The following is a 24,020-nucleotide window of genomic DNA, read 5'->3' as shown; positions in this document are numbered from 1 at the left end:
GTAAAGTGTACAATACTTGTAGATTGTAATCAAGAATAGAGCCACAGGGAGCCTGTTTTCTAAATGTTCCTTTTTTTTTTTTTTAGTTTTTAAATAAAGTATCTTGCATTATGGAGAGCAGGGATTGGCCTTCTAATACACTTGCGAGCATGTTGAGTTACTCATAAAGGTAAAGGCTCCCCTCGCACATACATGCTAGTCATTCCCGACTCTAGGGGACGGTGCTCATCTCCATTCTCCGTAAGGAGGGAAACGGCTGTCACTTTGGGGACGACAGTTCCATGCTGCATGTGACCGAGTCTATAAATTAACATAGCTCCGCCCTCTTGGCCCAGTGTTTCGACTCGGTCTATGCTGGCCGGTCGTGTCTCCTAGTGCAGTCGTTTCCACTCCGGATTGCTTCATCTTGCTTCTCTGGATTTTTTTGTTTTTATTTGGACTGATTGAACCCTTCCTTGTTCCTGTTTTTTATTTTGTCGTTTTATTTGGCCGTCTCAGATTCAGCAGAGCGTATTCGCCGTTTCGCGCTCCCCTCAGCCTTCGGGTTGAGCGCGGCGGCGTTTTTTCGCGCGCTTTCGCCCCGACTCCTCAAATCATCTGGTAAGCGGGGCGGCGCTTGGCTTTATAGTTTGCCGACGTGACGGCCTTCTTTAAATAGATCGCGATTCGACCTTTTAGGGTCTGCGATCCATCCCAAAGACTCAGGGATTTGGACTTGTTTTTTAAAGAGAGTTTCCTCTAGCCGCAGTAACAGCCCTTCGGCTGGCGGCGTGTGTCCCTGATTCCCGTGCTGGGCTGGCTGACGTTTGAACGATCGCAGTAATAGCCCTTGAGCTAGCGATCGAGCGGCTCATCTCCTGGTCTTTGTTTGTGGATTGGCCTCTCCTCGTTTGTGGCGCTAATCCGCTTTTGTGTTAGCCTGTTCTCCAGCGGCCATTTTGTCTCGGCCTTTCATCGCAACATGGCGGCTAGGCAGCAATCGGCCTCGTCTGGTAAGAGGCCTGCTCAGGACGATCCATTAGAAGGCCCTTCCAAACAGCCCAAGGCCAAAAGAGCAAGGGTTGGCAAATCAAGTTCTGCCACAGTAGCTGCTCCCTCTAAGGATGAGCAGCGTCGCCATAAGGCCATAGAAAAAGCTTTTCATAAAGCCCAGGCTCAAGTGGCTCAGGCTACTTCCACTGATCCAGTTGGCCATTCGAGATCTCGATCTCCAGCCCCTTCTCTGTCAGCAAGTTCAGTTCGAGAACTTTCCCCAGATGGCTCAGTATTGGCGGAACCTCACCCTTTGCCTGGCTCGGAACCGCTATTTAGAACCTTGCCTGCAGCTGATCCTTCCATGGTTGCCGTTGCCCAAGATACGGCACATCACGAGCCGCCCCCTATGCCTCCCCTTGCTGGTTCTGCTCCTTTGGTTCCGGAAGCCTTTGAGCTTATGCTGACCAGGGCTCTTAGGCAGAGCCTTGCCCAATGTCTCCACCAGGGCCTTCCTGCTGAGGATTCCACTGTTTCCCAGCTCCAGCGACCGGATCGAGTGGCAGACGCTGTCTCAGAACAGGATTTAGCCGAGTCCGTCGCATCTCCAGATCAAGCCTCCCTCGCTGACTTGGATGAGGTTCCTGACTCTGCGCTTTCTGACGACGACGGTCTGGTCCCCGACCAGACTCCATTTATTGGCCTTTTTAAGCCGCAACTTTTTAGATCTTTATTGCGGAAAGCCATTGTGACTACTCGTTTGGGCACGGTCGCTTCACCTGAAGCCACCACTTCTGCTCCAGATCCTGCTTCGGCTGTGTTCGCAGTTCCCACAGTTGACCCTGAGACTATTCCTGCACCAAAGCTGTTCTTAGATGTTCTTCAACGTCAGTGGGTTCTCCCGGGGGCTGGGCCCAGCCCCAACGGTCTGGACAAGAGACTCTACAATTCGGCTCCCGCCCTTTCTGATTTATTGCAACCTCCTCCCGTAGATGCTCCCATCGTGGCCCTCTGCAACTCTTCTCATCCAACTGGACCTCCGGAAGACTCCTTACGTCCTGAAGATCGGAGAGCGGAGAGGACCCTGCTCAAAGGCCACCAGGCTGCGGCCTGGTCCATCAGGGCTTCATCCTCGGCTTCTTTCTTTAACAGGGCCGCATTATTGTGGATAAAACAACTTCAGGACCGCCTTCCGCCTGCCGATTCTCGTTCCCGGCAAGATCTGAGCAAGATATCGGCGGCCCTAGAGTATTCAGCGGACGCCACTCTTAATGCTACCCGCTTTGCAGCCAAGGCCCTCAGTTCCAACGTAACGTCGCGTCGTCTTCTGTGGCTGCGCAATTGGAACGCCGACATGCGGAGCAAGTGGCAATTGGCCTCTTCGTCCTACACTGCGGGATCCTTGTTCGGTCCTCCATTAGAGCCCCTTCTGGTGGAAACTAGGGACCGCCGCAAGATCCTTCCCTCCGTTTCCAGACGGGCAGATTCTCGCTTCTCAGCCCTTCCCCGGTCTCAGTCCTTTCGTCCTCCCGAGCCTGGATCTTACCAGCACCGTTACCAACGTTCCTTTCCTGCCAGATCCCAGACCCAGGATGCCCAGGTCAGACAAGGGGGTAGATTTTTTCCAAAACGTTCCTACCGTGGGGGGGGCAGGGGCCGTTTCCAACGTAGATCACGCTAATTCGGCCCCTATTGGGGGGCGCTTGTCTCTTTTCCTTCCTCAATGGGAGGTTTCTACCTCTGATGCTTGGGTCCTATCTACCATCAAGTCAGGTCTTTATTTGGAGTTCCTTTCCTCTCCCCCTTCTGTTTTTCTCCCTTGCCCAGTTTCCCGAGATGTCACCAAGAGGGCTTTGGTTTCCTCAGCTATCTCCCACCTTTTGGACATTAGAGCTGTCCAGGAGGTCCCTCGGGAACAGTGGGGCCAAGGGTTCTATTCCCGCTTGTTCCTTGTTAAGAAATCCTCGGGAGGGTGGCGCCCCATATTGGATTTAAAAGCTTTGAACCGGTACGTTACATACCGCCGGTTCAAGATGCACTCTCTTTTTACCATTCTCGAGTGCATTCGCCCTGGGGATTTTCTTTCTTCTATAGACTTAACCGAAGCATATCTGCATATTCGGATTGCCCCCCTTCATCGTCAGTATCTCCGTTTTTGTTTCATGGGTCAGCATTATCAATATCGGGCTCTCCCCTTTGGGCTGTCCTCGGCCCCGAGGGTTTTCACTAAAATTATGGCTGCCCTCATTGGATATATTCGGACCCTTTCTATCCGTTTACAGTTTTATTTAGACGACATTTTGGTTTTGTCTCCTTCCCTCCATTCTGCCCAGCGGGATTTGGTTTCTGTGCTTTCCATTCTGCAGGCCCATGGTTTTTCGATTAATTGGGCCAAGAGCCAGCTTGACCCGTCTACCCGCATTCTCCATTTGGGCGCTTCCATAGACACAGTTTCTTCTATAGTTTCCCTCTCCCCTGACCGCCAGGTCAGTCTTTCTTCTTTGGCTTCTGAGTGTTTAGTGGAGGGCTCTGGCTCAGCATTGAAGCTGTCCCGGTTGTTGGGCAAAATGGTCTCCACTTTTGGAATAGTTCCCTGGTCTCAATTACACAGCAGACAGCTCCAGTGGCTTCTCCTCCCTCTTCAACGGTCCGGCCGCAGTTCCTCGCTCGTCCGTCTTCGGTTGCCCCCGCAAGTCTCCGCTTCCCTTCGTTGGTGGACTTCGGAAGCCATTGCTCACGGCACCTTCTTTCGCGAGCCTCACCGGCTGTCTCTGGTGACCGATGCCAGCCTTCTAGGATGGGGGGCTCATCTTCTTCAACACCAAGCCCAGGGCCTTTGGACGCTTCAAGAGCGTCGAAAAAACATCAATTTTTTGGAACTGCGAGCGGTCCGCCTGGCCCTCCTTCGTTTTCAGCACCTCGTGGAGGGCAAGGATGTTCTTGTCCTAACGGACAATATCTCTACAAAGGCCCACCTCAACAGGCAGGGGGGAACTCACTCCCGGTTACTGCTAGCGGAGTCTCTGCGTCTGGGCCTTTGGGCCGAACGTCATCTCCGGTCCCTCAGGGCAGACTACATCTCAGGGGCCTTGAATGTTCAGGCGGATGCCCTCAGTCGCCATGTTCTGGATCCCGGAGAATGGAGCATCCCTCAGTCCCTGTTTCTGGACATCGCAGCCAGGTTCGGGACTCCTGTGGTCGATTTATTCGCCACCTCTTCGAACCACCGAGTTCCCCGGTTCTTCTCCCGTTATCCGGACCCGTTGGCAGAGGCCACGAACGCTCTCCGCAGTCCCTGGCCGTCCGGCCTCCTCTACGCGTTCCCGCCTCTGCCCCTTCTAGCGAAGGTAATTCGGAAGCTGCTCGAGGAGGGAGCGGAACTGATCCTCCTTGCTCCGCACTGGCCCCGGCATCCGTGGTATGCGGACCTTCGCTCCCTCTCGGTGGCTCCTCCCTGGCGCTTACCTCGGGCCTCCCTCTCTCTCTCCCAGGGAGCTCTACAGCATCCGGACCCGTCGAGCCTCCAATTAACCGCTTGGAGGCTGAGCGGCGCCTCCTAACTGGCGCCTGTGTTCCCCCTCGGGTCGTTTCCATCATGCAGGCGGCCCGCCGGGATTCGACTTCGCGAATTTACGAATCTACTTGGGCCTCTTTCTCATCCTGGTGTGGGCGAAAGGGGTTGGATCCCCTTTCTGCCTCGGTCATTACGGTCCTGTCCTTCCTGTTGGACGGGTTTGATGCTGGGTTAGCTCCCTCTACTCTGCGCCGGCAGGTTGCAGCCCTTTCAACAGTCTTAACCTGTGGCGCTAAGGACTCTCTCGCCCGTCATCCGCTTATCAGAACCTTCCTGCGAGGAGCTACTAACTTGCGACCTCCAGTGGTCCATCGATTCCCTACCTGGAATCTGAACTCCGTGCTTAAGGCTCTTACTGACTCTCCATTTGAGCCTCTCCGGGAGGTCTCTCTCCGTTTCCTGTCGTTCAAAGTATTGTTTTTAGTGGCGATCACTTCGGCTCGTCGTATTTCCGAGTTGGGAGCACTCTCCATTCGCCAGGACCTTTGTATTTTCCACACGGATAGGGTGGTCCTCCGTCTTGACCCTGCCTTCCTACCCAAGGTGAACTCTCTTTTTCATCGGTCTCAAGAACTGGTCCTTCCTAATTTCTGCCCCCGTCCCTCGCACCGCCTCGAGCGATCCTGGCATACTCTGGACGTACGACGAGCTCTCCGCATCTATATCTCTCGGACTAGTTCCTTCCGCAAATCGGAAGCCCTGTTTGTCTCGTTCCAGTTGGAATCAATTGGCACCCGGGTCTCGGGTCCTACCCTGGGCCGATGGCTTCGGGCCACCATCGCGACTGCTTATCAGCGTCTCCACCTCCCGGTTCCACCTCGTATTACGGCTCATTCGACTCGGAGTGCGGCAACTTCGGCGGCCTGGGCCACCCGAGCTCCGTTAGAAGAGGTCTGCCGGGCGGCCACGTGGTCATCTATCACTCCATTCATCAGACACTACCGGATTGACTCTTTTGCATCATCGGATGCGGCCTTCGGCCGCCGGGTATTGCAAGCAGTGCTTCATTCCTGACTTCGGCTGCCCCGTTTACCTATCTCCCGCCCAGGAGGACATTCAGCTATGGTATGTCCCCAAAGTGACAGCCGTTTCCCTCCTTACGGAGAATGGACGTTGGTCCTACCTGATACGTCCGTTCTCGTTGTAGGGAAACGGATGTCACGCCCTCCCTTTTTGGGTGCACGGGGTGGGAGGTGTACTAATTCTTTCTCGTTCTAGGGAGACACGTCAGTCTACATCGTCGCCCTCGCCGAAACACTGGGCCAAGAGGGCGGAGCTATGTTAATTTATAGACTCGGTCACATGCAGCATGGAACTGTCGTCCCCAAAGTGACATCCGTTTCCCTACAACGAGAACGGACGTATCAGGTAGGACCAACGTCCATTTCAAAGCCAAAGAGCCAGCGCTGTCTGAAGACGTCTCCATGGTCATGTGGCCGGCATGACTAAATGCCAAAGGCGCATGGAACACTGTTACCTTCTCACCAAAGATGTTCCCTATTTTTCTACTTGCATTTTTAACGTGCTTTCAAACTGCTAGGTTGGCAGAAGCTGGTACAGGTAACCGGAGCTCACCCCGTTACGCGGCACTAGGGATTCAAACCGCTGAACTGCTGATCTTTCTATTGATAAGCTCAGCATCTTAGCCACTGAGCCACCATGTCCCTCTGAATTACTCATAGGAAAAGTCAATTCTGGTAAGATGGGCAGCTATATACATTTTAAATAAATAGTCTTGTCTGTCCTGCTTTATGGACATGATAAAGATCTGATCTGAAATATTTGCCATGGGCAAACCTTGCTGTGTGTAGCCCATCACAGAATCCCAAGTTATCTGAAGGCAAATCTGTTGAAGGTAAAGTTGGTCTGCCTATTAATTTTATTACTGTTATTCAAAATGTCCGTGGGGGACCAAGAGCTTTTTTTTTCCTCTCAAAAAAAAATTGACTATGTAAATAAAGTGCTACTAAAAGTGTGGGGGTGGAGAATTTGCTTTGCTTTGCAGTGTGCTGTGCTTCGCTTTTAATCTTTTGTAAATAAAGGAACCTGAAGCACAAAGTGAACAATCTAAAATAATAGGCTGATGCCTGCTCACCCTTATCTGATAGGTATTATTCTGCCCAGTTACACACTGTAAAGTCACCTTTTCCTTCCAACAGTCTGATCTCTAAGTGCAAATATGTGATGATGATAACTTCACAGTAGGTCCATTGTGCTAAACTAAATTTGGCATTGACTTCTTAGGGAATATATTTGCCTCTTTAGAAGAAAGATCCATTCATCTTCTCAGTAGTGGCCACTGTCCTTTGACTCACCTTCCCCTGAGATCTGACAAGCCTCCAACATTCTTGCCTTCAGAATATATTAAGCTGGCTTTCCCCCAGGTCAGGGGATAGGGTGTGTTGTGACCTAGGCTTACTAAGTCATTACAATACACAATTAGTCCCAAACAAAACTATTTTATTGTAACAGCTGAGAATTATGTTCATTTCCCAGCTGAGTCCCAATTAGTTGCAAAACAAGTCCTTTGGAAGAAGTCCTTTGGGATAATCTTCTTTGACTCCCTGCCAAAGGTCTTACTTGGCAAAGCCCCACAAAGTTAAAAAACAAACAAGAGATGCCGACTGGAAACAGAGTTAGCAACATTGCTTTCCTGCAAAAGGCCCAAGTGCCTCTGTTTCTCTTTTAAGCCTTATGGGAGGGGCCAATCATCTCCTGGCCTTACTCCTGAGTTGTCGCTTTTGCTTTAGCTGCTCTTGCCTTCTGGCAGCTCTGTGCATGCATGCACTAGGAACAGGCTCCTCCTGTTCCTCTGCCTCTCTGCTGTCCGACTCTGGGGGCTCCGAAGTCTGTGCATCACTCCCAGATAGCCCTGGCCCCATCTCTGCCTCTGACACAGAGCCCTCGTCCGGGCCTTCCCCAGACTCCAGGACTGGCCCATGTTCCTCCCCAGCCTCCTCACTGACTCTACTGCCAGCTCCACAGGCTGCTGGTGGACCACAACAGGGTGATGGAAATGGTAATGGTTGTTTATCTATTGAGGATAACTCAATAACTCAATAACACACTCCTATTGAGGAGTGTTGGTTTAGGGTGTCAGGAGTTGTTACTAATACCAGTTCTCTATTTACTGTTGCTATGACCTACCAAGATTTATGATTCGGAGACTGGAATGACTGTAGAAATCTCCTAACTAAGTAATTTAATAAATAGTTTAATGAAAAGAAAGACTGACATGATAGCAGTGTTCCAATATCTAAGGGGCTGCCACAAAGAAGAGGGGGGCAACCTATTCTCCAAAGCACCACAAAGCAGGACAAGAAGCAATGGATGGAAACTAATCACAGAGAGAACCAACCTAGAATTAAGGAAAACATTCCTGATTGTGTTAGCAATTAATCAGTGGAATGGCTTGCCTCCAAAAGTTGTGGGTGCTCCAACACTGGAGGTTTTTAAGAAGATATTGGACAGCCATTTGTCTGAAATGTTTTAGGGTTTCCTTTTTGAGCAGGGAGTTGGGCTAGGGCTAGGAGATCTACAACTCTGTTACTCTGTTCTGTTATTCTGTTAAATCTGATTTCCTAGTCTGTTTAGGATATTAACCTTTGAATTGAGTTGGGCTTCTGCATCAATAGGCTGATGCTTCTTGTGGAATTACATTCCACTTAGATTCTTGCATTGTTTGACAAGCTTTTCAGACTTTGAATTTTATGCCATGGTCCTGGTTACAATCCTGGGCAGAGATGTTGGGGTTAGGAAAACAAATTGTATTTATTTATTACTGGTGCTCATCCTGAGTTTTTGCACCCCAGATCAGGTTCTCCCGCTTTGAATTGAGTCTGAATTATTATTATTAAGATTAGTTGCATAATCAGCCAGATGTTTAGACTGAATTTGTCATTTTTATCCCGCTGTTGAGTTAGGATAGGTAGATGTTGATGTTTGATAGTGCAAAGGTATCATCACAGGAGTAAGCTGTTTAGCTGTTTTCAGTAAAGCTGCCTTTTGCAATTGACTGGTGGTGATTGTGTTCAAGTGGTGCCCCAGATGTTTTTGGGATTGCACCCAAGGACCCTATTGCCATAATTATGCTACTTCTAGTTTCAGGTCTTTATGTTTTGTGATTTTTACCCAGTTCTTTCTCTTCTCTTCTGCTGTCTCTGGGTACAGATAGTCCTTGACATACAACTGTTCATTCAGTGCCCGTTTGAAGTTACAATAGCACTGAAAATGTGACTTATGACCAGGGGTGAAATGTAAAATTTGTTACTATCCGTTGTGTGGGTATGGCTTGGTGGTGGTGGGGGGGGTAATGTGACTGGGTGGGCGTGGCCAACTTTTTTTAAAAAAAAACTTTTCAAAGCATTTTTTTCTAATGCTTTGAAAAGCCTCTGACGATCAGGCAACTCAGCTGGGATCGTCAGAGACTTTTCAAAGCATTTTTTTTACCACCTCTTTGGCCAAGAGGTTGCAGAAAAAAATGCTTTGAAAAAGCCTCTGATGATCCCAGCTGAGCCGCGCGATCATCAGAGGCTTTTTTTTTTTTTAAAGCATTTTTTCGTTGGAAGAAGTTGTAGAAAAAATGATTTTAAAAGTTTTTTAAAAAGCCTCTGATGATTGTTCAGCTGAGCTGGGCATGGTGAAGGGGGGGGGGGCGGCAGGGATTTTTGCTACCGGTTCTCCGAACCACCACCCACCATCGCTACCGGATTGGGCGATCTGGTCCGAACCGGGAGCATTTCACCCCTGCTTATGACCATTTTTCAAACTTACAACCATTGCAACAGCCCCATGGTCACATGATCAAAATTCAGAGGCTTGGCAACTGATGCATATTTATGAGTCACGTGATCCTCTTTTGCAAACTTCTGCCAAGCAAAGTCAATGGGGAAGCCAGTTTCACTTAACAATTGCGTGACTATCTTAATACCTGCAGTGATTCACTTAACAACTCTGGCAAGAAAGGTCTTAAAATGGGGCAAAACTCAACAAACAACAGAAATTGGGGGCTCAATTGTGGTCATAAGTCAAGAACTACCTGTACTGCAATGTCCTTGTTGTTATGCTTCATCACATAGTCAACCAATGTGCTGTCCAATTTCCAGTGACTCTGGGCAATTGAAGAATGGAAAGGCCCAAGAACCAATAATTCAGTGCCATTTGAGTTTTACCATGGTTTTTCTCCATTTTCCTCCTGTGGGATTTCCCTATATTATTTCCATCTCTAATCAAGTGACGTTTAGTCAATTTGCATTGATAGTTCATTGTTTAATTTGGAGTCTTTCCCCAAATGTCTTTATTCTTCCTCTGCCACTCCATACTTTCTCATACAGTGCAGAAGGTTGAGTAGTAGTTACAGGTTGCTCCACCCCACTGGTTTTAGCTGAAAAAGTAATGGTTTCTTTTTCATTGGCCAGCATTCTTCTTCTCTTGGTAAGAAAAACAGTTCTTTTTTATAGTGGTTTTACAATTTTCACAGCATGAGCATTTTCAGTGTCTGTTCCAATGTGTATAAAAAGGTAAATGTCTGGAAAAAACAGCATAGTAATTTCTTATTGGCTATTTCAATAGTGTTCCAAACATGTCCTTACTCCTAAAATCTATACTTTTACAAATCTCAAAAGTGCTGCATTGTTGAATGCTGTGATACTAATTTTTGTTCACTTTTTAAATTTCTCTTTCACTAACTGTGCAATAATCTTAATGTGTGTGCGTGTTGAAAGAATGGTATTTGGAAAGAATGAATTGTTTGTCCTTATGTACTGTTTGTTAACAAAAGTTTCTGAGTTCACACAACATGCTCAGCTGCCAAAAAAAGGGGGGGGAATCATTTTTGGGATTTGTGGGTTATACAAATACAACTGCTGAATACTGGAATACTGATGCACTTAGTTCCATCTTTTAACACTTGTATACTTATCAAAAAAGAGATGCGGTGGCTCAGTGGCTAAGATGCTGAGCTTGTCGATCGAAAGGTCGGCAGTTCAGTGGTTCGAATCCCTAGTGCTGTGTAATAGGGTAAGCTCCCGTTATTTGTCCCAGCTTCTGCCAACCTAGCAGTTCGAAAGCACATAAAAAATGCAAGTAGAAAAATAGGGACCCCCCTTTGGTGGGAAGGTAACAGCGTTCCGTGCGCCTTTGGCATTTAGTCATGCCAGCCACATGACCATGGAGACGTCTTTGGACAGCGCTGGTTCTTCGGCTTTGAAACGGAGATGAGCACTGCCCCCTAGAGTCGGGAATGACTAGCACATATGTGCGAGGGGAACCTTTACCTTTGCCTATACTTATCAAAATTAAAATATGATAGAAAGTAACTTTCAGCAAAATGATTATAAAATTGGTTGTAGCCACATTAGTTCATGTATCTAGATCTAAAGAAGAAATTCAACTTTTCAGCTTTTTTCCACCAACATTTGGTAGCAGATTCCATCTTGCCAAAACCAAATCTACCTGTCCAGTTTAGTTCTTTTTAAGAAGAGATTGGGCAACCGTTTGTCTGAAACAGTATAGGGCTTCCTGCTTCACAGAGGGTTGGACTAGAAGACTTCAAAGGTCACTTTCAACTTTGTTATTCTGTCAGTCCTAACATCTCAAGTCACTCTCCCATCAATGAGAGTCCCATCAGACTCTCCCATCAATGAGAAGTATATGGGATGTAGAGTAGACATGTTTTTTGTGGTGACCCTCATGTTCTGAAACTTGTTTTCCTCAGCTATGAATTTCAGAGCAGAAGAGAAACTATTTTTCTCATTGACCAATAAAACTACATTCTAGAAAATGAACAAAGCAAAATTATCCTCTAATACAAATAACTGTTGGCAACCATTTATGGGCAAAGGTTGCACGTATTGTAGCAACATTTTGTTAATTTGAGAGAAATAGATTTAACTTGTTTGTTTTACAGATAATGCAAATGAAAATTATCAGAGTGCTCCAAAATTTAAATTAAAAAGATGTAAACATCTGGTGGTGACTGTTCCATAAAATTGGGAATTCAAAAGAATATGGGCTGTAGTTTCCCTAGTGCCCAGGTCAGAGGGGCAATATTGCATTTCATATAGAGTTCTCCAATATTTCCCTCCTAAAATAGCTGTGGAGAAGGCATTAAGGACATTAAATCAGACTAGAGATAAAACTCTGGAGATGAATTTGAGTAATATGATATAAATATGAAGCTGATTTAAAAGCTAAGATTTGGTTATTAACATTATGAGAAAAAACACCAATCTCTGTTTGGCCTTCTGTATCTAATATCTTTAATATTGATATAGCTTGATCTGACTCTAATGTTAAGATGGCTTTACTGGAGAAACTGTAGGGGCTCGGGGGTTTTTTTGAACAACTATTTCCCATGAAGATTTGATATCTTCCAATTTTAGATGGGTCAGTCCGTTAGATTTATGATGTAATTTTAACCAGTAGATAAAGATATTTATCTAGAGATTATATTCAAGTTTACAAACTCCTGATTGCCATCAAAAGTACAGCATTTGGAAGCCAGCTCTGTGGTCACTCCTGCTGCTCATTAAAATACATGAGAATTCTTGAGTGAAGGTCAGGATATGCATTTCCTTCTTTCCTTTCCGGTGGTAAAGTAATGTTATTCCACCATGCATTCAGCCCTCATTAATTGTTTCCATTCCTCTAGAGTGATTGATTGATTGGTTATGTGCCTTCAATTCAAGTCAGCTCTTCGCAACTATATAGATAGATTTTCTCCTGATGATGTAGCCTGGTCTTTCATCTCTTCCAAAAGTGTACCCATCATCACTCTGAGTCCATCCATCTTTCTTCTGATCATCATCATCTTCTTTTCTTTCCTTCTACATTTCCCAGCATTACAGCCTTCTCTAGGAAGCTAGGTTTTCCCATAATAGGTTGATTTCTATTGTATTTTGTTGCTATATGTATACCATGTAAGTACCCCACAATATATGGATTCAGGTAGGTAGCCAATATTGTTACATAAGTAAACAATCTCTTACTGAAATAAGGATGTTACTATATGCAAGGAGGTGAAAGTTTCTTTTAAATAGGGAAACATTCAAAATAGTGCTTTACCTCCAACTTCCATTAAGTAATTCAGAATCATATAGTTCCAAATTTTGTCCCTAAATTTCTCCATAGTACCTGAACACTGCAAGAGAAAACATGTCCTTAAAGGTGACCTCAAAAGGGACAATTTCAATTATGATCAAGACTTATTTTATAATCAGCCTTTATCCAGAATATTTTAAGGATGTCAAGGATGCTAAATTCTACACAGCTCCCCTGAATCAGCAGGAATGATATGATGGGACTAACATAAATCCTTTTATCAGTTCCTAGCCAGCAAGCTGTTAAGATAGAGAATTAAATGGGCTGAGGTTTCATCAGTTCTAGCACAACTCTGGATTGATTGAAAGGATGTGAGGTTGACAATGGCATTCCCGTTTCCCTTCCACGGTCTCTGCACTTCTTTCTAGAAATGAAAATATAATGAGGTTCTGAAAGTTAATTAAACTCTCACATAAGGACGGGTGAAAAAATGAATCAAAAAATTCTGTGGCACTGCTCTGAGCAATATTCCAGTTTTATTAAGACAGTGAACAGTACCTATGGCTCTAGGACGTACTAATGTTATAACCTTATTGCCTAGTTTTTATTGACAATAAAATTTCTAGGCTGCCTGGTGTGGTAAAACACCCAAATAAATACTTTTTCCTTTAATCTGCTTCCTTTTCCTTTCATATATACTCATGTGAGTCATGTACAATGCTGAGTATATTAGGCTTCTACAACTTGTACTCTGGTTGTTTTAGTCCATTATGGCTGTAACTTGGAGTTGTAGTTCCAATACATCCGAAGGGCATGAGTTTAAGGAAATCTGAAGTGCACAATCACAAACGTGAGTAGTTCAACACTAACTGCACATATCATATGGAATTATTTGTTAAATCAAGAGAACAGAAACTGTAGCCCTTATCATCCCTGAAGTATTGCAAACAAAAAAAAAAGAATTCAATTTTAGGAGAACAAAACGTCTGAGAAATGTTCTTGTCAATTCAGGACTTACCAAGGGTAATGAGTGGTGTATCCTTAGAGTTCCATATGTCTAGCTTGCTTCTGTTTCCCTAATTTCTCCCACCCCATCAAATCATCTGGTTAATTAATGCTGCTTCAATTTTTACACCCAGCAGACAAATACATACTAAGCTGAATGGGTAAAAAAAAAAAATCATTGTTTCCCCTGTCATAGGAGAGAAAAGACAAGTATTAAGAGTTCTCTTAAGTAGATGTTCAGATGTCCTGATGGAGTGATAAAAGCAGGGGTGGGCTTCAAAAATTTTAGTAAGGGATTCTCTGCCCAGTTGCTGGGTGGGCATGGCCATGGTGGGTGTGGCCTAGTCGGCATCCTGGAGGGGTGGGGGCATTTTTGCCTTTCCTGGGCTCCGGAGGCTTTTCTCGAGCCTCCAGGAGGGTAAAAATGGCCTCCCCAGGCTCTGGAGGCCCTCTGGAGGCCAGAAACAGGCCCGTTTCCAGCCTTTCTGAACTTCTGGTAGGCCCGTGTTTTGCCTCCCCGAGCCTCCATGCGTGCCCTGCACCTACCTGCATTCAAAACGAGCTGCGTGGGGACTCCTGGGAGGAGCAGGTGAGGTGGGAGGGGCCAGCCAGGAGTGGGATTTGGGGGTTCTCCGAACTGCACAGAATCTTAGTTAGAGGTTCTCCCGAACTCCAGCGAACCTCCAGCAGCCCACCCCTGGATAAAGTAGAGAAACATGGAACCACATAGCCCCAAATGAGAACCATGTTCAGAGTATCTCTTCTGTTGAGTGAAGAAATCTGGGAGAGCTTTCTCCTTACATTCATTAATAAACATTCTGTTCAGGTTGTGTGAGTCCAACAAGGTAGACAGCCTAAAAAACCAACACCATGTAGGTCAGGACCACTTTTATTCTAACAGCTCTAGTAACAGAATCTTACAAGTTTGAATGTGCTTACCCCTTTCTCATTTTATCATTGTGTGATAGGGGTCAAGTCAGGGACTTGACTGAGACATTTTCTCAACTTGTTTTCTTAGCTCAGGCTCAAATCTCCATTATCTGACCATTGGCTTAGGAGTGGTTCCTCCTTCTGTTCCTCAAGGCCGTTCTCTCTGTCCTCTACAACTTGTGAAGGAACAAGAGGATAGGTTTGAAGATACTGTAAAGCAGGGTTGTCAAACTCGCGGCCTACTGGCTGGATTCATCACATGCTAGTTCCACCCCCGCCTAGTTTAGCGAAGGGAGGAAAAGTTCTGATACGTAATGTGACAATGCCATGATGATGCGAATTTGACACCCCTGCTGTAAAGGAAGAGGAACGTTTTATACTTCTCCCTTTCCCTACTGCTAACTTTCATAAATGCAGGACTCATTTGCTAGATTGGTTTTATTGGTAAATACGTGCATAGGCCGCTTGATGCCTTCTAGAAATCAACCTTTTTTAAATACGCCAATCAAAATCAAGGTATCAGGTTCAAAACACCAGGACCATCTGTGAAATTCCAATTAAAGTGATTTATTGCTTGTATCTATGCACAGGAATCTACTAAACTAATGGTTAGCACCAGTGTTGGGATTCAAAAAAAATTACTACCGGTTCTGTGGGTGTGGCATGGCTTGGTGGGCATGGCAGGGGGAGGATACTGTAAAATCTCCATTCCATCCCCACTCCAGGGGAAGGTTACTGCAAAATCCCCATTTCCTCCCGATCAGCTGGGACTCGGGAGGCAGAGAATAGATGGGGGCAGGGCTAGTCAGAGGTGGTATTTACTGGTTCTCCAAACTACTCAAAATTTCTGCTACTGGTTCTCCAGAACTGGTCAGAACCTACTGAATACCACCTCTGGTTAGCACTATTTTGGTGCTAGAGAAGAGTTAACAGAATTCAGAGGAGGTTAGACATAATCTGTTTGTGTCTACATAGAGCTTCTAGGATTCCTCTTTTGACTCTGCCCCCAGGTTCTGCCATTCTTTCTCCTACACAAGCGCATGTTTTAGATATATGGTCCAGAACTGAAAAACATTGAGTTGCCTACTGTTGATTTAAAACATCTCTGCAAAACTGGGCCTCTCCCCCTCTATTATTTGGAATTTAGAATGAGGTTGGGGCTTTAAATAACTTTTCCAGACATTCATGAATAGTAGCAACTAGCAAATTGCAATCTTTGGGCTGGTGTATGCCTGATGTAGATTTTTCTGGCATTGTGGTGGAGAAAGGTTCAATATTCTATTAAAAGTTATCTCTGCTATCTATTCCCAGAAGATTTCTAATTAGATGGTGTTTGCCTCTGTATATTTCAGAACAAGTCTTAAATAGCAACTGCCTTGGAAACATTGCTTGAAGAATATTAAGCTTTCTCTAAATGCTCTTTCTTTTCTAATATACATGGAGTATAAATGTTTAAAAGAAAGAACAGCTTCCCTATAGTATCATCTTATATAGTAATCTAAATTCTATAGTTCTTACAACTTGTAAGCAACTATGTTTGCTTATGGACTTTTTCTGTTTATATGAATCAACAGTTAAGGATCTTCTATATTCTCTCTCTCTCTCTCTCTCTCTCTCTCTCTCTCTCTCTCTCTCTCTCTGTGTGTGTGTGTGTGTGTGTGTGTCTCTCTCTCTGTGTGTGTGTGTGTGTGTGTGTACACTGGATCTGCCTTTTGTTGTGACACTGGTATGAAGGAGTGAATCTGTATTTTACTGGTTTCCTGCCACTTTATGGGAAATTGGAGTAAAATACAGTAGGTCTTTTTATATAATTTATAAAACATGTTCTTGAAAGCACTGGAATTTTGCACCCTTGACATAATCTTTCATTTATGCATAGATCTGTATTTTAAGGAAAGTGAAATCTCTTCATGTACAGCCACAAAAGTTTCATTTGAATATTTTTCCCAAGATGATTGTCTACTCTCATTGTCTGAGATTTCTACTTCAAATTTAGTGCTGACACCAACAGAGCATAAAATAGATTTGGAGACAATAAAAAATGCACTGCTTTATTTCCCCAAGGCATGTACTATATGATGGTCCTTCAGCAAAACTAATTTTATAAGAAGAGACAAGCAACAAAGGTAATCTTCAAACAGAACAATTTATCTATTTTTTCACAATTATTTTACTAAATATTGATTGACTTCCAAGCTTGTTCCCATACATACTAAAGTGCATGTGAAAATGAATTTGAAAACTTAAAAGAGTCAGGCTTTCTTTTAAAGAATGGCTGTCCTTTAAATCTGATCTGATCCAATTTTATATGCTGAAAGAATAAAGCAGATAGAACATCTCTCTGTCCAGTGATGGTGGATTGTGCAGCCTCAGCATTTAAGGATGGTTAATCTAACTGCTATCCTTCTATGATTAGTTTGTAATTTTCACATATGTAGCCAGCACATTTATTTATTATTAATTCAATTTATATGTCGCCTTTCTCCGGAGAGGGTGGCTTACAATGCATTTTTTTTAAAAAAAAAACCATTATAAAAACATTTAAAAATTAAAACATTAAAACCCATTGACACCATTCATGGCCGGATCTCACAAGATTGCAACAGCGAGATCAACGGCCCCAGGACTGCCGGAAAAGCCAGGTCTTCACAGCTTTTCGGAAGGCCAATAGGGTGGGGGTGGTCTGGACTTCAGGAGGTAACTGGTTCCAGAGAGCTGGGGCAGCCATAGAGAAGGCCCTCCCTCGCGGGCCCACCAGCCGCCATTGTTTAGCTGACGGGACCCGTAGGAGACCAACTCTGTGGGATCTTACCGGTCTCTGGGAGCTATGTGGTAGAAGGCGGTCTCGAAGATAACCTGGCCCTGAGCCATGTAGGGCTTTAAAGGTAATAACCAACACCTTGAATTGTGCCCGGAGACCAATAGGGAGGCAGTGCAGCACATAATATTCTAGATTAAAGGCTGGACAAAGAGCAGGTTAGGCCTGAATTCTAATCCTTGTTTTAGGTGTGGAATACTGGGGAACTTTGAACTGGGGTGAAATTTTCCCAGATCGGACCGGATAGCCCGGTCCAGTAGTGATCTTGGCCATAGGTTCGGCGATCTGGTAGCGACAGTGGAGCAAAGCTCCTCCCACCCGCCCAGGTGTCATTACTTCCTGGTTTTAACCAGGAAGTAATGTGTCTTTTACCTTCTGCACATGCACAGACAGTTTTGCGCATGCACAGAAGGTCTGCACACGCACGCACGTGAAGCGAGCACACTCATAGCATGTGCACTTCCGAACTGGTAAGGAAAGTAAGTAGATTTCACCCCTGCTTTGAACCCATCCCTCTCTCTTAGCCCTAGGAAAGAAGCAATGGCAAACCATTTGCAAAACATGGTATCAAGAAGATTTAATGGACTGCTGACAATAAAAACTAATTTAAAGACAAAAGAAATAAGTTTTAAAAAGACATTTGGGACTAGCCCTAAGGTAATATCAATTTTCAAACCCTTTTAAATTAGAACTAGACTTGGTTATGAATAGTCTTTTGAAATTCTCTACCAAAACTGTGAGCTGAGAAATTTCTGATAAAGGAAAAAAAATTCTAATAACTTCCCAAGTGCAGGCTGCCTCTTGGTGATGATTATAATGATAGTGCCACTTAGAAATTTCAATAAGATAACTCATGTCCTAATGTCTTCCTTCGGCCTGGAATCTTTCCAATAAATAAATAAATAAATAAACAGCTCTCTTTCTGCCAACCTGATCAATTAAACTCATAAATCTTTTATCATTTTTACTTTACTAAAGAATGGGTTGACTCACACTGCCGGTATTTTCAGACCTTTGACCTAAATTGGCTTTAAGGAGATTTATGTACAATCCTGTGGGCTTTATGGAAGAAACCCAAAGAAGACGAATCTTCACCACATACCAACTGCTTCTTCCAAGTAGGTGTTAGGTGTATTCATCTCTCTTCCAACCAAGTAGCAACTTTTTTTTAAAAAAAAGGAATGTGGTGTATTTGTATGTTCATGTAATAAGTGAAATGCAGTTCCATTTTTACATTAAAACAAAACAAAACAGAACATGCCTTTTTTATTATTTGAATATGCAGCACATTTAGCAGACTGTAATGGTGTTTAGTAATAATGGTGCTGTTTGCTCTCCTTTTCAATTACTAGAATAGATTAAGTCAATCATAATCATCATCATAGTCAAGTTGATCAAGTTGCTAAATTAGTCCACTGGTCATTATGTAAAAAATACGATATACAGTACCTGTATCCGAAAAGTCATGGGAGCACAAAGTGGAAAAAGTTATTGAAAATGAGGCAGTGAAGATCTTGTGGGACTTTCGAATACAGATGGATCGTCATTTGGAACATAACACACCAGATATCACGGTTATTGAGGGCCGAAGCGTGTAGTTTATTGATACTGCTGTACCAGGAGATGCCAGAGTCGAAGAAAAAGAACTGGGGAAAATCATGAAATATTGCGATCTGGCCATCAAAACTACATGGCTATGGATGAAACATGTAACAATGATATATCCATTGTCATCAGGGCACTTGGTACATGTCCAAGAATTTTATAAATCACATCAAGAAATTGCAGCTTCCTGCAATAACACCAGGGGAACTGCAAAAAACTGCGCTACTCGGAACATCATATATTTTAAGAAGATACTTGGTTGATACCTAGGATGCTGGCAGCAAGTTGTATCAACCATTAGCACCAGTCACTCATATTTGTGACACATCTTTAAATGTTCAGTTGACTGAGTTTCATATTTAATGAATAAAAGAGATCATCATCATCATCATCATCATCATCATCATCATCATCATCATCATCATCCCCCAGTGAGGATTACCTTGATGTAGTTGTGGGGCTTGTGTGCTCTGAGGAAGATGAAAGCTATGCCAGAGGTTCAACCATACTGAACAGTTCTCATCAGAGGAGTCAGACAAAGAATGTCTCTCCCATAAAAATATGATGAGATGTAACTTTTAGAAAGCTGGACTGGCTTGGATGTTGCCCAGGTTAACAAGGTCCATGTTAGATGTTGGAGTTCCTGGATAGCTGGTGAAAAATGGGCTACAGGACTCAGGACCATTGGCTGAGCAACCAGGGCCAGCAGCTGCAGAACTACTGGAAGAAAAGGTGTTTAAAAAACTGGAGAAGATAACAAAATACAAAGGCATAGAAATAGAATGAATACGGCAAAGGCAAGCAAGGGCAGTACCAATAGTAATAGGCAGCTTAGGTGCAGGCCCAAAACAACTGCAACATCACTTGAACACTATAGGCATTGACAAATTTGCCATCAGTCAATTCCAAAAGGCAGCTTTACTTGGAACTGCTTCCATCCTGTGACGATATCTGTAACACTGTCAAACATCCAGATTTGCCTATCCTGTGTCCTTGGTAAGGACTTGATAGTTAGACAAAAATGCCAGACCCAGTCTGAACATCTGGCTAACTGTGCAATGATTAATAATAATAATAACAATAACAACAGCAACAGCAATAAAATATTTCATATTTCTGTGTATATAATAATAAACAGTTGTTAATAAGAAAGAAAAAAGTAGGCATTGCAAGACCTGAAGCAGAACAGAAGTGAAATAACTGGGAAAATAACAAAATAACAAAAGACCTGCAAGTAGAAATAGAACAAATCTGGAAAAAGAAAAGAAAAATAATACCAATAGCAATAGACTCCTTGACTGCAACCCCAAACCTCTGGAGCACCACTGAATACCACTGGCATTGACAAAATGATCATTGGTCAATTGCAAAAGACAGCTGTACTTGGAACAGCTGACATCCTGTGATGATACTTCTAACACTATCAAACACCAACATCTACCTATCATAGACCCTTGGGATATTAATTAATGAAACTTATTCTGATTGGTCTATGAGGCCTGACTCTGTGTGTGTGTGTGTGTGTGTGTGTGTGTGTGTGTGTGTGTGTGTGTACACACATACATACACACATGCATGTATATATACACCCACACTTTCACTTTGATTTCAGTCTCTAATTCAAGGTAATAATATACTAATGATCAAAGGAGTGGTGATATTGGAATGGATACAATTGTCATTGCATACTTTTATTAAAGATTGAGGACTGTAATATACCTAGTTTCTATTGACAGAGAAGTAGAATTTGCATAGACAGAAGCTGGGACACAATAGAGTTGAAACAGGAGCTGAGCTGGCAATTTGAAGAATATTCTTAATAACAATAACCCAGTGATTTTGCCTCAGGTTATAAGGTCAATAAAAATGGCATAGATTCCTTCTTGCCATCCAAAATTTTGAAAGTAAAGCTGTATTCCTTGAAGGAAGTGTAATATATACCTCGTAGGTCTTGGTCTTTATGTCATGGAAACAATATTGTTGGCTTTATTCACAACCAGTGACAGAACCATTTGCCTTTTTCAATTTTTGACATTGTTTTGGGGGCCTTTATTGCTTGTAATAACTCAGTGGAAGCCCGGAAGACATTTCTGGTCATTCAAAAGTGGTTTCTTTTGGCTACAATACTGGAAAAGCTGAGGAAGACTCAAAAAGAGCACAAAGTAAAACAATGCAACAGCTTTACTTAAGATGGAATTTGGTGTTCCTCTCATAAGTGTTTGAGGCACCTATTGATTTTATCTCTGAAAATGATTCCTGTGTTGAGATAATAGTCTTTGAATTCCTCTTTGAACTTCTGCAATTCTTTTTTATCCCTTATTCTGGAGTTGTCATCATTTTAATAAGTCATTTTTGTTCACACACCAACAGTATTGTAATTGGTTTTTATTTACTTTGCAGTTTTACTTTATTGCATTGAAGTAACCGAAGTACAATATTATAAACCCCTTAAAGGTGCAATGTAATAATTATTGCTCAGGTTCACTAATCTATAAATAAGTTCTTGCTGCAACATTCATACCTGCTACATTTTATTTCCTAATTTAGAAACTGGGTCTGGGAAATTTATCAGTATTGCCAATTTTATTTATTTATTATTAAGATATTTATTGGGCTGCTCAATTCATATACAATGGCTCCATGCCAGGGGTGCTATTAAGCAGGTTCTGACAGGTTCTGGAGAACCGGTAGCAGAAATTTTGAGTAGTTCGGAGAACCAGCAAATACCACCTCTGGCTGGCCCCAGAGTGGGGTGGGAATGGAGATTTTGTAGTATCCTTCCCCTGCCACACCCACCAAGCCAGACCACACCCACCAAGCCACACCCACAGAACCGATAGTAAAAAAAATGAATTCCACCACTGCTCCATGCAGCTTACAATATTAATGAATTGTTTTTCTATTAATAGAAAATTAATAGATATTCCTCTATTTCCTTTTAAAAAAAACTGGCATTCAATTAGTAATACTTCAATAATGTATTCCATGTTGAGCTTTAAAATTGCCATCATCTGCCAGAGCATCGTAAGGAGTTATCACAAACCTGACAAAGTTGTGTGTGTATGCACACATGTGTAAGTGACGATAGTTGTGGGTTGCTGGAATAACGAAGAAATAACAATTCCAAAACACAGCCTCCGAAGTTATTTTCTTTAAAACACACACACACACACACAAGCACAGTAAAACATCTTTGTACTTTTTTTTTTTTAAAAAAGAGAAAGTCAGAGAAAAAATTTCACTGACCCTGAAGAAACAACTTAAGCAGGTCACGGAATGGATGTTAGGAAAAGTGACTGCAGCAGATGCTGTACTTCCAAAGGTGATTTATAGACAGCCCTTCAGTCACTGATTTAATTCACTCAGTACCAGGCTCCTAAGGGCTCACAGTCAAGTGGCCATCTTCCCAGATTTCTTCATTTGAATAATTAAAAGAAAAAGAAACTGGAAGCAAAGTGACCGGGGGGGGGGGATGGGACCCACAGAGTTTTAAATTCTTTTTTTTTCATTATTAATATTTTTATTGCCTTTTTACAAGTAAACAAATCTTACTTATCTTATGCAGAACTGTGACCATTTACATACCATAACATTCCAATTCAAATACACTCTATGCATTTTTACTATACATTTTAATTCTACTTCTGTTTTGTCTATTTCTTTTCCTTTTTTCCGTTCTCCATCCAATTGTACCACTTCTCCCATTATTGCATAGTATTCCAAATTTTTAATTCTTTTGATGGAGAAAAGCAATGGAAAGACACGACTTTGTGATCTGATAGGTATACTGCTTACCTTGTCCCAACCCTGTTTTGCAATTGGCTACTTGGCACACATTTTTTTAGCAAAGCAGAGAATCTTATTTCCCAGATTGGCTTGTCAAACTGGTCTTTGCCAGCACAGTCCTTGAATCTTTTTCCTAGAAGCAGCGCAGCAATAACCAGTGCTATCATAGAAAATAGTGGTCCAGGAAAGGATCAAAGTGCAGGGAGAACAGATGTTCCACATCTTGGATCTCTGAAAGAAGAAAACCAATGTGTTTCACATTTAAGTCTTTTAATATTAATTAATTTCTCTATTGTCCGGGGTTATGTGTCCCTTCAATCTGGAGAAACAGAGTTATAGTAAGTGTCTTGGTTTGAGAGAGAATCTATGTCGATATCAGCAATGGGTAGGGGATTTAAAAGCATCCATGAATGCAAGCATATATAAAGGGAAAGGCAAGTCATCTGGACTAGTGAGGAGGAATCCAGTTCTGAAAGGAAAAGTCAGCACTGGCAGGCTGGTTTTCACAGGAAGAACTGCTGGGTAGGAAAGGCAAGAAGCAAGAGGACAGCCAGTTAGGTCTTGTGGTGTTTATTGTCTACCCTGCACATCACTAGCTGACCCTATTTTCATCCACTGAAATTTCTGAAGTAGGCTTAAGAAACAAAATGGCAGCAGCATCAGATTAGACTGCAGAGTGGAATTTCCCACAGTCTCAGGATTGTCAAATGTGGTCCAATAAATAAATCTGTCCTCATCCTTGAGATTCCCTGGAAGAACTTTTTCCAGGAAAATTACTTATTCTTTTTTTTTAATTCCCTATCCTTCCAAGAAAAAAGGAATAACACTTTGTAAGATTTTCTGTTAACTAATATCCTCTTTCATTTATATGATGGTTAACATTCCTTATGGTCCAGAACAATGTAGGATACTATCCATTATGGAGCATGGAAAATAGCCACCTGGCTATCAATATGAGCATGGCTGCTAACATTGAAGTAATTAGAGGAGGAGGAGGAGGAGGAGGAGGAGGGGGAGGGGGAGGGGGAGGAGAATATGAAAAAAAAGAAGTGACTGTATACTTTTGATAGTGTCTCTAATGGTGGAAATTTTTTCTGCACTTTCCCAATAAACAAAGTCCCTTTTATGAACCTGTCATCCCTTAATTTGGGGCACAGTTTGAGAGAATGGATGGAGCTGAGTATTTACTGACCGGCTACCCTTCCTGATGCCACACAGAGTTCACAGCAGATTTTTTTTTTCTTTGGATCCTAGCCGCTACCTAGGATTGATCGAACCTTCTGCATGGGA

General features: G+C 43.2%; 1 protein-coding gene across 1 annotated transcript; it reads left to right on the top strand.

The window, feature by feature from the left end:
• The first annotated feature begins 692 nt into the window (after positions 1 to 692).
• Positions 693 to 2,789, top strand: LOC148112286 (uncharacterized). The gene has a single exon (XM_087877106.1). The coding sequence runs from the start codon at positions 962 to 964 to the stop codon at positions 2,651 to 2,653; it is 1,692 nt and encodes a 563-aa protein (XP_087733232.1). The 5' UTR covers positions 693 to 961; the 3' UTR covers positions 2,654 to 2,789.
• Positions 2,790 to 24,020: the final 21,231 nt, after the last annotated feature.

The sequence above is a fragment of the Pantherophis guttatus genome, chromosome 11 (genome assembly GCF_059756535.1).
Source record: "Pantherophis guttatus breed Tessera chromosome 11, ASM5975653v1, whole genome shotgun sequence".
NCBI classification, from domain to species: Eukaryota; Metazoa; Chordata; class Lepidosauria; order Squamata; family Colubridae; genus Pantherophis; species Pantherophis guttatus.
The sequence above is the reverse complement of the archived record's forward strand: the minus strand, read 5'-3'. Positions and strand labels throughout refer to the sequence as shown.